The sequence below is a fragment of the Limulus polyphemus genome, unplaced genomic scaffold, assembly GCF_000517525.1.
Source record: "Limulus polyphemus unplaced genomic scaffold, Limulus_polyphemus-2.1.2 Scaffold1952, whole genome shotgun sequence".
Classification (NCBI taxonomy): Eukaryota; Metazoa; Arthropoda; class Merostomata; order Xiphosura; family Limulidae; genus Limulus; species Limulus polyphemus.
This window is the reverse complement of record NW_013667562.1, coordinates 85822-98885: the sequence shown is the minus strand read 5'-3', so window position 1 is coordinate 98885 and position 13064 is coordinate 85822. Positions and strand designations below refer to the sequence as shown.

General features: G+C 30.6%; 1 protein-coding gene across 1 annotated transcript; it reads left to right on the top strand.

The window, feature by feature from the left end:
- Window positions 1-6017: 6017 nt before the first annotated feature.
- LOC106465461 lies at window positions 6018-12928 on the top strand. Its single transcript, XM_013925691.2, has 4 exons — window positions 6018-6275; window positions 9491-9627; window positions 10676-10778; window positions 12894-12928. The coding sequence occupies exons 1-4, from the start codon at window positions 6125-6127 to the stop codon at window positions 12926-12928; spliced, it is 426 nt and encodes a 141-aa protein (XP_013781145.1). The 5' UTR covers window positions 6018-6124.
- The last annotated feature ends 136 nt before the right edge of the window (window positions 12929-13064 follow it).

Genomic DNA, 13064 nt, shown 5'->3' with positions numbered 1-13064 from the left:
ACCATAACGTATTGTGTACTTATCAATAAGAACCTCTGAGTGAAAGCAAATAAACATATATAAGAACATGTTAGTTACATCTAAAAGTAATATTTAACACGTAATTCATACCTCCGGGGTAAAAAATTTTTCTCAGTCACAAGGGGGTATTTAAGCCGGTAAAAGGGATAATTGGCTAAACGTTTTTGCATTGATTCTCTCATAACGAAACGGAGATAAATTCGAAGTCTTCCTGAACTTACTTAAATTTTACTGGATGGAGGATCTGTTGAATTTATTCAACGTATCAATGATGGTAATTTAGGTAGTAATTTTATTCTTGAACCTGAAAAACATTACGAATCTTTTCAAAAGGGTTGGGCAATAAGGCCCGTTCAAGGGAAAAGTTATGGAAAAAAAGTATATTCATCGTTACATAGATGACGTGAAGCAAATGTATGATGATGGAAATGTAAGTGATAATAAATAATCAACAATCAGCGCCTTCATCGCAAAAAAAAGAGAAGCAAATGGCCAACTATCAATTCGTGTACGTTTTCCAGATGTGTTTTCAAATATATCAATAATATTCTTGATGCAAATGAAAACACTGCACCAAAGGCATGCCATGCAGTGATCATGGAAAGATATGAGATGATAAAGGAGGCAACCCCTATCAAAGATTTCCCTGATGAGAAGAAAATAAAAAGAAAGATCAGCCAAATCAAACAGAAATAGAAGAAGGAAAGGCAAGCAGTTGAAGGAGGAACTCAAGGAGGTGTTTCATTACGAATTCTGTACTTGTTCGAGGGTCAACATAAGTATTCATCCCAACAACAACAAAATCGTAAAAGAATTGTTACTTATTTGCATTTATTTTCATGAAAGAAAGAAGGAAAAGCAAAATAACATGAAAATAAAAGAACATCGGCTTGGAAAAGGGTGCATTTTTCTGCAAAATGTAGCCGATATTGCAATTTTTAAACGATCATAAATTTCGAGTATGGTAATGCAGTATGGTGGTTTTTTGTGTCTTTCCATTTGATTTTAGTTCAGCCGCTTATGATCTACACAGAAGTGAGGCTATGATATAGTGAGCATGCATATCATATACATTACATACGTTTTTACATTCTTCTGAGAACACAGACCAAATGTTATATTTGAATTATTCAAATTATGAATGGGAGATCATTCTTCAAAAACACCTGATCTTGTGACTTGCTTTCCTTACCTTTATAGTCACCGAGCTGTAATTTATGTATTGTTTCTTCAATATCTGTATTTTTCAGTGCACAATTGCTGATTTCAGCTTATTCTTATTGTCTCTTATTTAAAATATGAATATTAATTTTTAAACCTACTTGAAAAGCGAACAATACAGATCAATCTTTCTTCTACAGAAAAGAAAACGTGCAGATATTTTGGTTTTGTTTGTTTTTCATATCTGTATACTGAGATAACAGGAAAACATTATATGTACGTCCACGTTTTGGAGTTTGGAGTCATTAAAAGAGACGTGTAATACAATAAAATATTAAGTGGGCTACAAAATGTAAACACTGCAACTTTAAACACATAAAAATTGTACTACTGAAAAGCTCACTTTAAGCTCTTAATCACTTTCATAAATTAAGTAAATATGGCATCTTATGTACTATTAACGACAAAAGAGCATATATAAAAATATTCTAAAGAGCATATTAAAAATAACCAAAGTGCTAAAATAGAAAGCTAGCCTAAATGTTGTATCATAATGATTTAGTTACGGATTTATAATATGTACAATAATTAATTCCAGAAAGTGTAATTCTATCTTTGGTTGTAAAGTTTGATCAAGTTATTTCAATTATAAAACACCTTGACCTTTTATCACTTCTCCTTTCAAAAGCCTCTAAGCATTATTAATTATGAAGTTTGTATGCTGTTTGTGTTTGATAATTCCTAGGAGACATTATCTTATCTATTAATTGGAATGTTTGGCGGTTTTTACTACTATTGAATTTCTTAGTGAAAATACAAAGATTGCAGTATTTGAAGCAAAACGTTGTTTTAAAAAAATTTAAAGTATATATATATAAGTTTGTGTATCTTTTGTAAGCAGGTTCTTAATGTTCTGCTGCTTAAATAATACTTATTTTATGCTGAATTGCAAAAATCATATTACGATGTTTTATATTGTAAGCTTTATCTTACAATTTGTTTTACTTTTACTTGCTTCATTTCACCAAAAAGTATGAAAAGTCTTCGTATTTATCACATATTACAAGTTAAAGAAATATTTATTACACGATTTTAAAACTTTACGTATTATTGAATATTGACCAACAACAGTGCTTCATCTTGATTGTCTGAAGTTCCCTAGTGAGTAACGTTATTCAATATATCACTCCTCGTAGTAAACAAGAAGTACGGTCATTTCATACAAGCATAAATCTCAAAATATTCAGCTGGAGCAGATAATAAAACTTTGTTTCTGAGTCTCAACAAGAATCAACCAGAAATATTGTTCTGTGACATATTAATGACCTAGGAGATTTGTACCTTGTCTTGATAGCAAAACCAAAAGCTATATATATCATGAAAAAATTAAAATTAGATCCTCGTTGCTTCACATGATAACAAATAATATAATTTACGCCCTAAAACTATGACTTAATAAAAACAATACTTTAAAATATAACAAATTAAAGACGCTGATCTTTGACATAGCAAACTACAAGCTTCTATGTCCTGACAAGAAGGTAACTCACAAGCTTTTTGCCTTATATCTTAGCAAACTTTAAGCTCTGTGGTTGATATTATGACACTTTCTTTGATTATGATCTAAAGCTCTCTGCTTGACACTATAACAAATATTTTTTTTTCCACTGGTATATGCTGAGCGAGCGTATCCGGATGTGTTCAGTAGAAATATATTTTGGTGTCGCTTCTCAAGACATAGTATCAGACTGCACTATCGCTATTAAAGTCCACAATTGTGGTATTATTAGTAGAACTGAGAAATATATTTTGGTGTCACTTCTCAAGACATAGTATCAGACTGCACCATCGCTATTAAAGTCCACAATTGTGGTATTATTAGTAGAACTGAGAAATATATTTTGGTGTCGCTTCTCAAGACATAGTATCAGACTGCACCATCGCTATTAAAGTCCACAATTGTGGTATTATTAGTAGAACTGATAATGGGTAGCAATTGAAGATGATCGTGAGCAAATAACATTAGTTTTTATTTTCTCTTCAAAGTTTAAGTTTATCTCTTTTTTTATTGATTTATTAACGTGTTTATCATAATTGTAACTGTAGTGATATTTCTGTCTTAAGATTGATCTTAAAAGAGTTGAAAACTCGCACATTTAAATGTAAAATTAGTTTGAGATTTTTATACATTTGTGTGAAAGCGAAGGGAGAAACTTTACATGTTAACAATTAAACTGTATTTAAAACCTTTCACTGATAGGGTTAAGATTCAATGTTGTAGGCTAGCCAAAATAATGTCCGTTTTGACAAATAAAAGTCCATTAAAAACTTACTTATTAGGGTTACGTCGTGCAAGTGTAGCTAAGTCTACAGACTGCAATTCAATATTGTTTTTCAATTCAATTCAAAATACACAAAATACAAGAAATACAAATAATATATAAAATAGAAAAAAGATCCACAAGATTTATCGAGTGTGGATCCTAAATAGATGTATTATTATTAAACAATAAATATATCATTAATATTTCCTTTACAAAATATTTACATTTTGACCTATTTTTATTTTATATATTATGCATAAGCCTTAAATAAGACGTTTTGGTTCTTCTATACTGGCTATCAGTTTCTTTAATGCTAACTTAATATTTTTTATTCTGAACAGTGAATTCACTTCATTTGGAATATTATTATATACATATATTTGGCGCTTGATACAAATAACTTTTGCTAAATATTTCCTTGTTTAGTTAGTTTAGGAAGTTTTAAGTTCCCATGTACTTCAGCTCTTGTTTCGTATATTGATTTTATTTTTTCCCATTTTTAATATCTTTACTAAATCTATTCAGTGTTTTATAAATATGTAATTTTATTAAAATTTTATTTTATAAAATATATTCATGTAAGAATGAAATGGAAAATATTTATTTATACTTGGTTTGATTCAATTATACAATATGATATCACCTGTTTGGGAGATACCTATCTAACAAACTTAAGAGTTATAATACAGTTGCAAAAGAATATTATAAGATGCATATTATCATTATCACAATATGACCATACTAAATTACATGTTCAAAATGTAACTATAATACCATTGCGACTGATATGTTTTCTCCATTATTTTTATGTGTTCTCTCCAATTTAATCTATGATCTAATATTACTCCAAGATACTTTACACTTTCTGACTTTTCTTTAATTGAATTATTATCTGTATCCTTTTTAATAGATAAATGTTTGCAAGTGCAATTCTCATAAATTATGGGCTTATTTAAAATAATTTGACCAGACTTTATCAGAGAAAATCTCATGAAGACCGTTTTCTTTACATTTAAACATACTCAATTTTCATTAAAGCACCTTCTCATGTATTTTAAATCATTGTTAATTTTTTTGAGCTCATTATCAGACTTTCCATTATAAATTAATACTGAGTCATTTTCAAATCTTCTCCATTAAAACCTACTTTCACAGAAATCATTTAAATATATTAAAAATATTAATGGTCCTAATACTGATCCCTGAGGTAATTCAGTGGTTAAATCCATATCATCCCTTATAACATTATTTATTTTAAAAACATGTTTTCTATTTGATGTATATGATTTAAACCAATACCACTTAGTTTTTTTAGAAAAAGTTCTGTGAAATCGTATCAAACACTTTTGATATATCTAGAAAAACAGCAAATGTTATTTTGTCATCATTACTCGATTGATTTAATTTATTAACCATTGTAATAAGTGCATCTTCTGTATTCATATTTTCACGATATATTAAAATTGACAATTTGAGAAAAAAACGTATTGAATCTAAAAAAATATCTTATTTTTCTAGAACAATCTTCTCAAGAATATTTTATATAAACGATAATAAGCAATCGGTCTATAATTATTCAAATCATCCTTATTTCCTTCTTATAATTTTGGTATAATGACAGCAATTTGTAAAATATCTGGGAATATATGAAATAAGCAATAATGAAGACAGGAAACGTGTGATTAATGTAGTGAAAGAATTTGCTCCAATAGTGTTAAAATTTCTATATTTTTGAATCCTCAATTTAACTATCTATATATATATTTATAATGATTATACTGGTATGAACGGACACTGTCTTTTTAAGGTATCAGGTTGCATAAATGTACAACGCTCTCTTTATAAGGCTTACGCCGATATCTTTATATTATTATGTTTTAAGTACAAAGCTACGCAATTGGCTACCTGCGCTTTTCCCACAGCAGGTTCCAAACTCCGAATTTTAGAATTATAAGCCCTGAAGCTCATCACTTATTAACCGAGGAACTATACTTCTATGAAATGACACAGTCATTAATAAGGTGTTAAAAAGACACATTTGTTATAAGGAGTACTCCGAAATCAAAAGACACTGTCTTTTTAAGGCTTATACCAGTATAAAGATATACAGTGTTTATTAGGTTTATACTGGTGTGAAAGGAAACAGTCTTTATAAAACTTAATTGGTATAAACAAACACAATCTGTATAAAAGTTAAATGGGTATGAAAGTCATAGCCCTTATAATACTTATAGTGATATGAAAAGACGCACCATTTATAAGGCTTATACTGGTATTAAAAGAGTACATTATTACAAGTTTCATACTGGTATATGATGACACTTTCATTCATTATTTAGTGTGTTTGGAACAATACATACATAAAAGCCTAGTAGACTATTCGGCACATTGTATTTATGTATCCCTATTCAAAGAGGTAGCATTACTGAAAGGTTTTTAAGTTAGTTTTATGTCATTTTCGCAAAATATTAATGCAAGGTAGATGTTTAATATCATCGTTTCATCAATTTTACACAGACGTTCTGGAACCGTACATCCAGTGTCCCGATGATATCGTTAAAGAGCTTCCGACCAATAACAATAGAGTTCTAGTTAACATTCCCCAGCCGAAATCCAACATGGAACTTGAACACATTAAGGTGTTACCAACTTGGGTCAAGGTGCAAGAAGATAATGAATTCTCTGCAGGTGTAACGGAAGTTATTTTCACCGCAACTGAACCACATACTAATAAAACGACCTCTTGCATTATGCAAGTAGAAATACAGGGTAAGTGTAAATAATACTTGTTGAAAGGTTCAATAATTGTTGGTTTTGAACATATTAAGTAGTTAGCAATGCAATGCTACAGTCATTTTTCAAATATGTGATTCAAATAAATAACTTATTTTTTTTATCTAAAATAAACTTTGTTGTCTCAGTACTTGTTTCTTCAAATCTGATGTTTAAGCAAGTTAATGAAGTCATGGATATTTAATTGAATAACCAATTTTTCTGCTTTGTAATTGAATGAGAAACGCAATAAAGTTTTCTCTTCAATTGCAATAAGAAAATCCCAAACTTGCTTTTTTTATTTACTTTCTACTTTTGTTTATTTTTAGCATGTAGGGTGCAAGTTAGCCTTGTGGTAGAGCTTTTGGATTTTAGAATTGGCGAGCTGGGTTCGAATCTGCGCGATAACATAAAATATTCCCCACACTTTAAACTGTGTGAGAGATTTAAGAGTAACAGTCAATTTATTAGCGTGTATGGTGGGTGGTCGACTATTGCTGACTGATTGCTTCCCTCTGGTTAACGATCGAAACTAATGTTCTGTTCTTTCTTTACGTTTCTGCAATTGAAGATATGGGAGCAGTGTGCTCATCTTCTGCTTAAGAACTGGCCTTTCTAGCTTAATGGTAAGATATTCTAGCATTTTAAGTTTGAATTAATACCAGTAGTGGAGGATGATGTGGAAGAAACTGTAGGTTGGCATAACATCACTAAAACTGTGGTTAACTTTTCATACTGACAGCCATATATTGTGTAGGGAGGGCCTGGTGATTATCAAATTACTGACCGAAAGCTCGTCAATACTATATTAAACCATTGCTTCTGGTTAATAGCCCAAATTAGGGAAGGCAGTAGATGGCCTTATAGATTTGCCATAAACACAAATACTGTAATAGATGAAGGCCAGATATTTGGGTTCGACTTTTCACGAGTCACAAATGAATTTATTTAAAATTCCAGAAAGACAGTCTTGTGTGTAGCTAGTGAGCACACACGCCACCAACTCGAGTAATTCACGTGTGAACAAAGAATTGATTCAGAGACTGATGATACAAACAACATACAATACTTAATTCTATATCCTATTCTTTTTCCATTTCAATATTCATTGACATCGAAAACATTTATTTGTTTATCAATTTATTTCCGTAGTTTGCGAAGTTAACATAAACGTTTCTGTAGTTTTTATCTCTGCTACTATCGCTTCTGTTTGTACAGATAAGAAGGACCACCTGGTATCAGAATTTGTAGACTTGTCTGGGGATATTCCGCATCAAGCACATCAGATTATTAGTTTTGCTCATGTAATTGTTTATTGATAAACCCTCTATGACATTCATTAGTTTTGACATTATATGAAACATATTATTCACTATGCTGTCATATATATTCAGACATACTTCAGTTTAATTTAGCAATCTTACTAGAAACATTATATACTATACACTGTTGGACTAGAGAGGATTTCATTTGATACTTACAGAGAGTTTGTCCATTGAAGACTGTAAAACGGTTGCAAAACTGCCATTTTTTTCATGTTACTGGTATAAAGTAGATTGTCTTCTGGATTCTTCGGAGAGAATTGATGCAAGTTTTTCTGGTCTCAAGAAACGCCGGGGAGAACTGATTTTGGGCCCGAAAACATAACTTTTTTTTCTACATTTCATGTGTTATAGTGATTTATCAAGTAGCATCGCAAGTCCAGTCCACAAGTAGGTCCGTCATCGAATTGGTTTAATTTTGGTATATCACTGCTGACTCCTAGAACCAAAACCAAAAATAGACACTAATTGGATATGGTCCGCTGCCTATTTACATGTATCTCTCTTTTTTTGTTTATCAATTCATTTCCGTAGTTAGTAAAGTTAACATAAACTTTTCTGTAGTATTTATCTCTGTTACGATCGCTTCTGTTTGTACGGATAAGAAGAACCACCTGGTGTCACAATTTGTAGACTTGTCTCAGTCAACTTGTATATTTTACTTTAAAATAAACATTTCCTTATTTGGACAAAAGTCTTTACATAGCTTCTATTATACGCTCGTTAATGTGAATATTCTTGCTGCAACTGACAGGTATGTATCACATACATATCAAATTAATTTGTTTTCTCTTAGAAGCATTTGTAATTTTGATAAAATGCCTTAAACGTCTGAGTATTATTCAGCATGTACTCGAATATGTCAATTAGCCATACACTTTTGCTTACATGTATGTATTAATCAAAAATCTTCACTCATACTTACTTCAGAAACATGCTAGTATTTTGCCTAAAACTTTGAATAACAGAGAAATATTTACAAATTGTGTTTTAGATACTTTTAAATTGCAACGTTTGTTTTCTTAAGATTTATGAAAAAGCATGAAATATTTTTGACAATTATTAAACCAAGCAGTTAATCTTGTACGAACCTGTAGCTGATCGTTTATGATCATTAGTTTCAACCGAATATAAATTAGGTTTTTAAAGCATTATTAGTGATTATAAGATTGATTATAAGTAGCTTACATATATTTTATAAATAATTAATAGTTTTTAATTTCTTTTTACGTGGTTTGCCAGTATAATTATAGAATTTGAGTTTTTTAGTAATAAACATGAAGCTTTTATCTTCTGTAATGTATTTTGGCGTTTTATTTATAATACCAACAAATGTTTTAGAGTATATATATATTATTTTAAATCTAACGAAACGAAATGTAATACCTTTAGTTTCAAGTAGAATTTATGCATGTTGCATAGAAAAAGCATAATTTTAAGTTTTTAAAGTTAGTCTAATATAATTTGTACAAGCTACGTCAGTGTACATAGTAACGATGATACAGACTTATCATGTTCATTAGCATTAGCTTACACGAAAATTTAATGTTTTTATTTGTTATTAGACAAAATTGATCAAAGCAAATTTGTTTATTATATGACAAATACCACAAGAATATTGAGTAAAAGCTGTGATATTCTGAATGTTTATAATATTATTATCTCTCACATGAAATTGATTTACTTTGTATGTATTAAAAAACGGATCCAGATCAAAGGTTGGAAAAATGATTCAATCTGCCTGTATACCTAGAATGATTGCACTTTAATTATTTTATAATAATTTTCACTTGTATCTTTTTGAATTTCTAATTATACATCAGATTTAATGTCATTAATTTCTTGTATTTAAATACAAAGACAATTTATTTCAATTTGTTTATTGACCAGATAAAGAGCCTCCTGTTGTCATATACTGTCCAGAATCATTTGAGGTCGAGTCTGATTCTTTATTACCAACTCAAGTTAATTGGACTGAGCCGATCTTTAAAGACAACGTAATGGTAGAAGAAGTGAGAAGGTCGCAGGTAAGACTGAAATAATTATATCCTTGACAATTTTTCCTTTTTTTAAGAAACAATTTACAATTGAAGAGACCTATTACCATGTAGACTATTTCTAGAAATTTAATATTGTTTTTAGGAAGTCGGTGACTCTGAAACGTAAAAATGCATAATTACTATGAACATTCACGATGTACCTGAATTAATAATTAAGTTAAAATAAACATCAAAAACAAAATATTAGAAAGCAAGTATGCATTCTGTAAGGTCAGCATTTATTATGAATTTCGCACAAAGCTACACAAGTGGTACCTGCGCTAGCCGTCCCTAATTTAGCAGTGAAAGACTAGACTATTTTAAAAATATTTCATAGCTAGCCAAAATAACATACCTACTACTATGAAACATCGACAATAGATGTATGTATTTTTTAAAAACATTTCATAGCTAGCCAAAATAACATACCTACTACTATGAAACATTGACAATAGATGTATGTATGTATCTTTTTAAAAACATTTCATAGCTAGTCAAAATAACTTACTTACTATTATGAAAAGTTGACAATAAATGTATGTATATTTTAAAAACACTTCATAGCTAGCCAAAATAACATAACTACTGCTATGAAAAGTTGACAATAGATGTATGTATTTTAAAAAAAAAAACACTTCATAGCTAGCCAAAATAACATACTTACTACTATGAAAAGTTGACAATAGATGTATGTATCTTTAAAAAAAAAAACATTTCATAGCTAGCCAAAATAACATACTTACTACTATGAAAAGTTGACAATAGATGTATGTATCTTTAAAAAAAAAAACATTTCATAGCTAGCCAAAATAACATACTTACTACTATGAAAAGTTGACATTAGATGTATGTATCTTTAAAAAAAAAACATTTCATAGCTAGCCAGAATAACATAGCTACTACTATGAAAAGTTGACAATGGATGCAAGTGTCTTTTAAAAAACGTTTCATAACTAGCACTTCTTCTCTAATCAGTTTGTCAATATAACCAAATTATTTTATTTCGAAGATCTGACAATTATTTTTTCTCGTACAGGGTCCTGGAACACAATTTTCTGTTGGGACTCATACTATCAGCTATAGAGCTAAAGACAAGGCTGGTAACTTTGCTCATTGTACATTCGAAATCCATGTTAAAGGTGAGTGCATATAAAAATAAATAAACTTAGTATAATTATATACATTAACATGGTTTTCGTGCAGAGTAATGTGCGAAATGAATTATTTTCATTCCTACTCTTCAATTCTTATCATCTATTTTCAACACTGTATGACGATGTTAATCGCTGTTAGGATTGATACGATTCTGCTACACTTCTACTATTTTTGTATACTGCCTTGTGTCATCAAAGTTATAAAATGTACGTTTATTTTAGAAATTTGCGTTTGTTTTAGACCAAAGTTACATTGGGCTATCTGCGTATCCACCGTGGGTAATCACACCCTATATTTTAGGGTTCTAAGTTCATAAACTTACCACTGTCCCACTGGAGAACTCTGACTGGCATTGTTCTCACATGTGGATATCAGCTGCCTCAGTAAAGGTAGGAGACAGACAGTTCCTTTACTAGTGTTACCAGTGACCCTCTGGTCTTATAATGTCCTACTGATTCTCCATCTTCTGTTTTTACCAACTATATCAAAAAGCACTTTGTTTTACATTAGTATCATGTCTTCTGGATGGTGATAAAGACTTTCCATGGTTGTTATTTTCTCCTTAGAGAGCAGGAGAAAACAATATCCTGGCAATAGAGGTGTGCCATATTTGGTGAGGTTGTTAACTTCATCTTTTAGTTTTATCCCTGCATCGACCACTACATTCATCCAGGTGATGAACTTACCATGTAGTTACTTTGCTTTCTGCTATCTGTCCGAGGACCAAATACGGTGAATTTTATGCAGTACTGCCTATGAGACAATCAGAAATACAATTTTATGACATTGTTTATTTGAGGTTCATTGCTTTCAGCAATTCAAAGGAAAGATTGCTTTATGGTTTCCAGCTCCATCTTTGTGCTGCCTGTGCTCCACCAGTCTCTTATGTAAAATATTGTTTACTCAGTAAGACGATAAATACCCAACCTGCTCTTTTGCTATCTGTGGCATAGGAATCATTTGTGATTATGATAACAGGCTACTGTCTACCATGGTCTTTAAATAGTGGCCAGGAAATTTTTTCTACTTCTTATCCTTCCCAATCCCTAATTTTTTGTCTAGGCTGGTTTCCACATATCCAAATGACGCAAGGTATTTATTCCACATGGGGGGCATATGAATGGTGATGGTTTATTTCAGTGCTGCCTATTTAGCACTTGTCCATCCATAACTGAATCCTGAGACGGATCTTAGGCAATCCCCTGCTTGACTGGTGTCTGTGGAGTTTAAAAGATTCAGTTCACTGTTTTGTGCTCTACGATGCTGCTGAGTTCTGCGATGTGTAATAGGCCTTTCATGAATGTGGGTCCAAATACATATTTTTACCATTCTAAATCGTACCATTTAAGCTAGTCAGAAACGTTTATCCTTATAAACCGATTAATTTATCATAGATGACCGTTACTTCTTTTGGTAACCCTTGGTCTCACTTTACATGCCAGTCTAATTTCATCCAATCCTCTATTTCTTGAGAAAGCCCAATTAATACGTTATATATTAAGTGTGGCTGAACGTATTCAAGTAGTTAGTATGTATACATATATATGTACAATATACATGTATATATATATGGGTGAGTGTATAATGGTTGTTAAAGAGAGTATGTGATCAGCTGATATGCTTCTATTAAGTCACAAGTGTGTGCCAGTACAGTACACATTCTATTTTCTGATTATGCTGGCTAATTACCGATTACTATTTTGTTATGTAAATCTTCTATTTTATAAGATCATCACAGCCATTATAAATGTCACATATGTCCAGTCTCCTGTCTCATGTTTAGTAACTTACCCATCTAGTATATACAAATGCATTAAAGGTTTGAAATTAATTAAGGGAGCATATCTTTCATTCCTTTAATTAAAACATTCTTATGACGTCTGAAATATTCCTAAGAATTATTACAGTAACATCGAATCGTGCATAAACTTTGCAAATAAAATATATTTCAATGTTTGTTTATAAACATTGTCTTTTTTATTTAATGAAATGCTAAAATGTTGTTCAAGTGTTTTGTTTAAAATATGGTTTTATAACACTATGACTTGCATTGTCATGAGAAAGTGAAAAAGTTAAGTCATTTTATAATTCATTTCTAGAAATTCGACGAAAGAAAGACAACACAAATGCTTAATTATTTTCTTATATATTAATAAAATATGTATTGAGTTGACCTCGTGCGTTTGAAAAAAGCTATGGTTTTTTCTTTAAAATGTTCAAAATTGTTTGTTTGTTTTTGAATTTCGCGCAAAGCTACACGAGGGCTATCT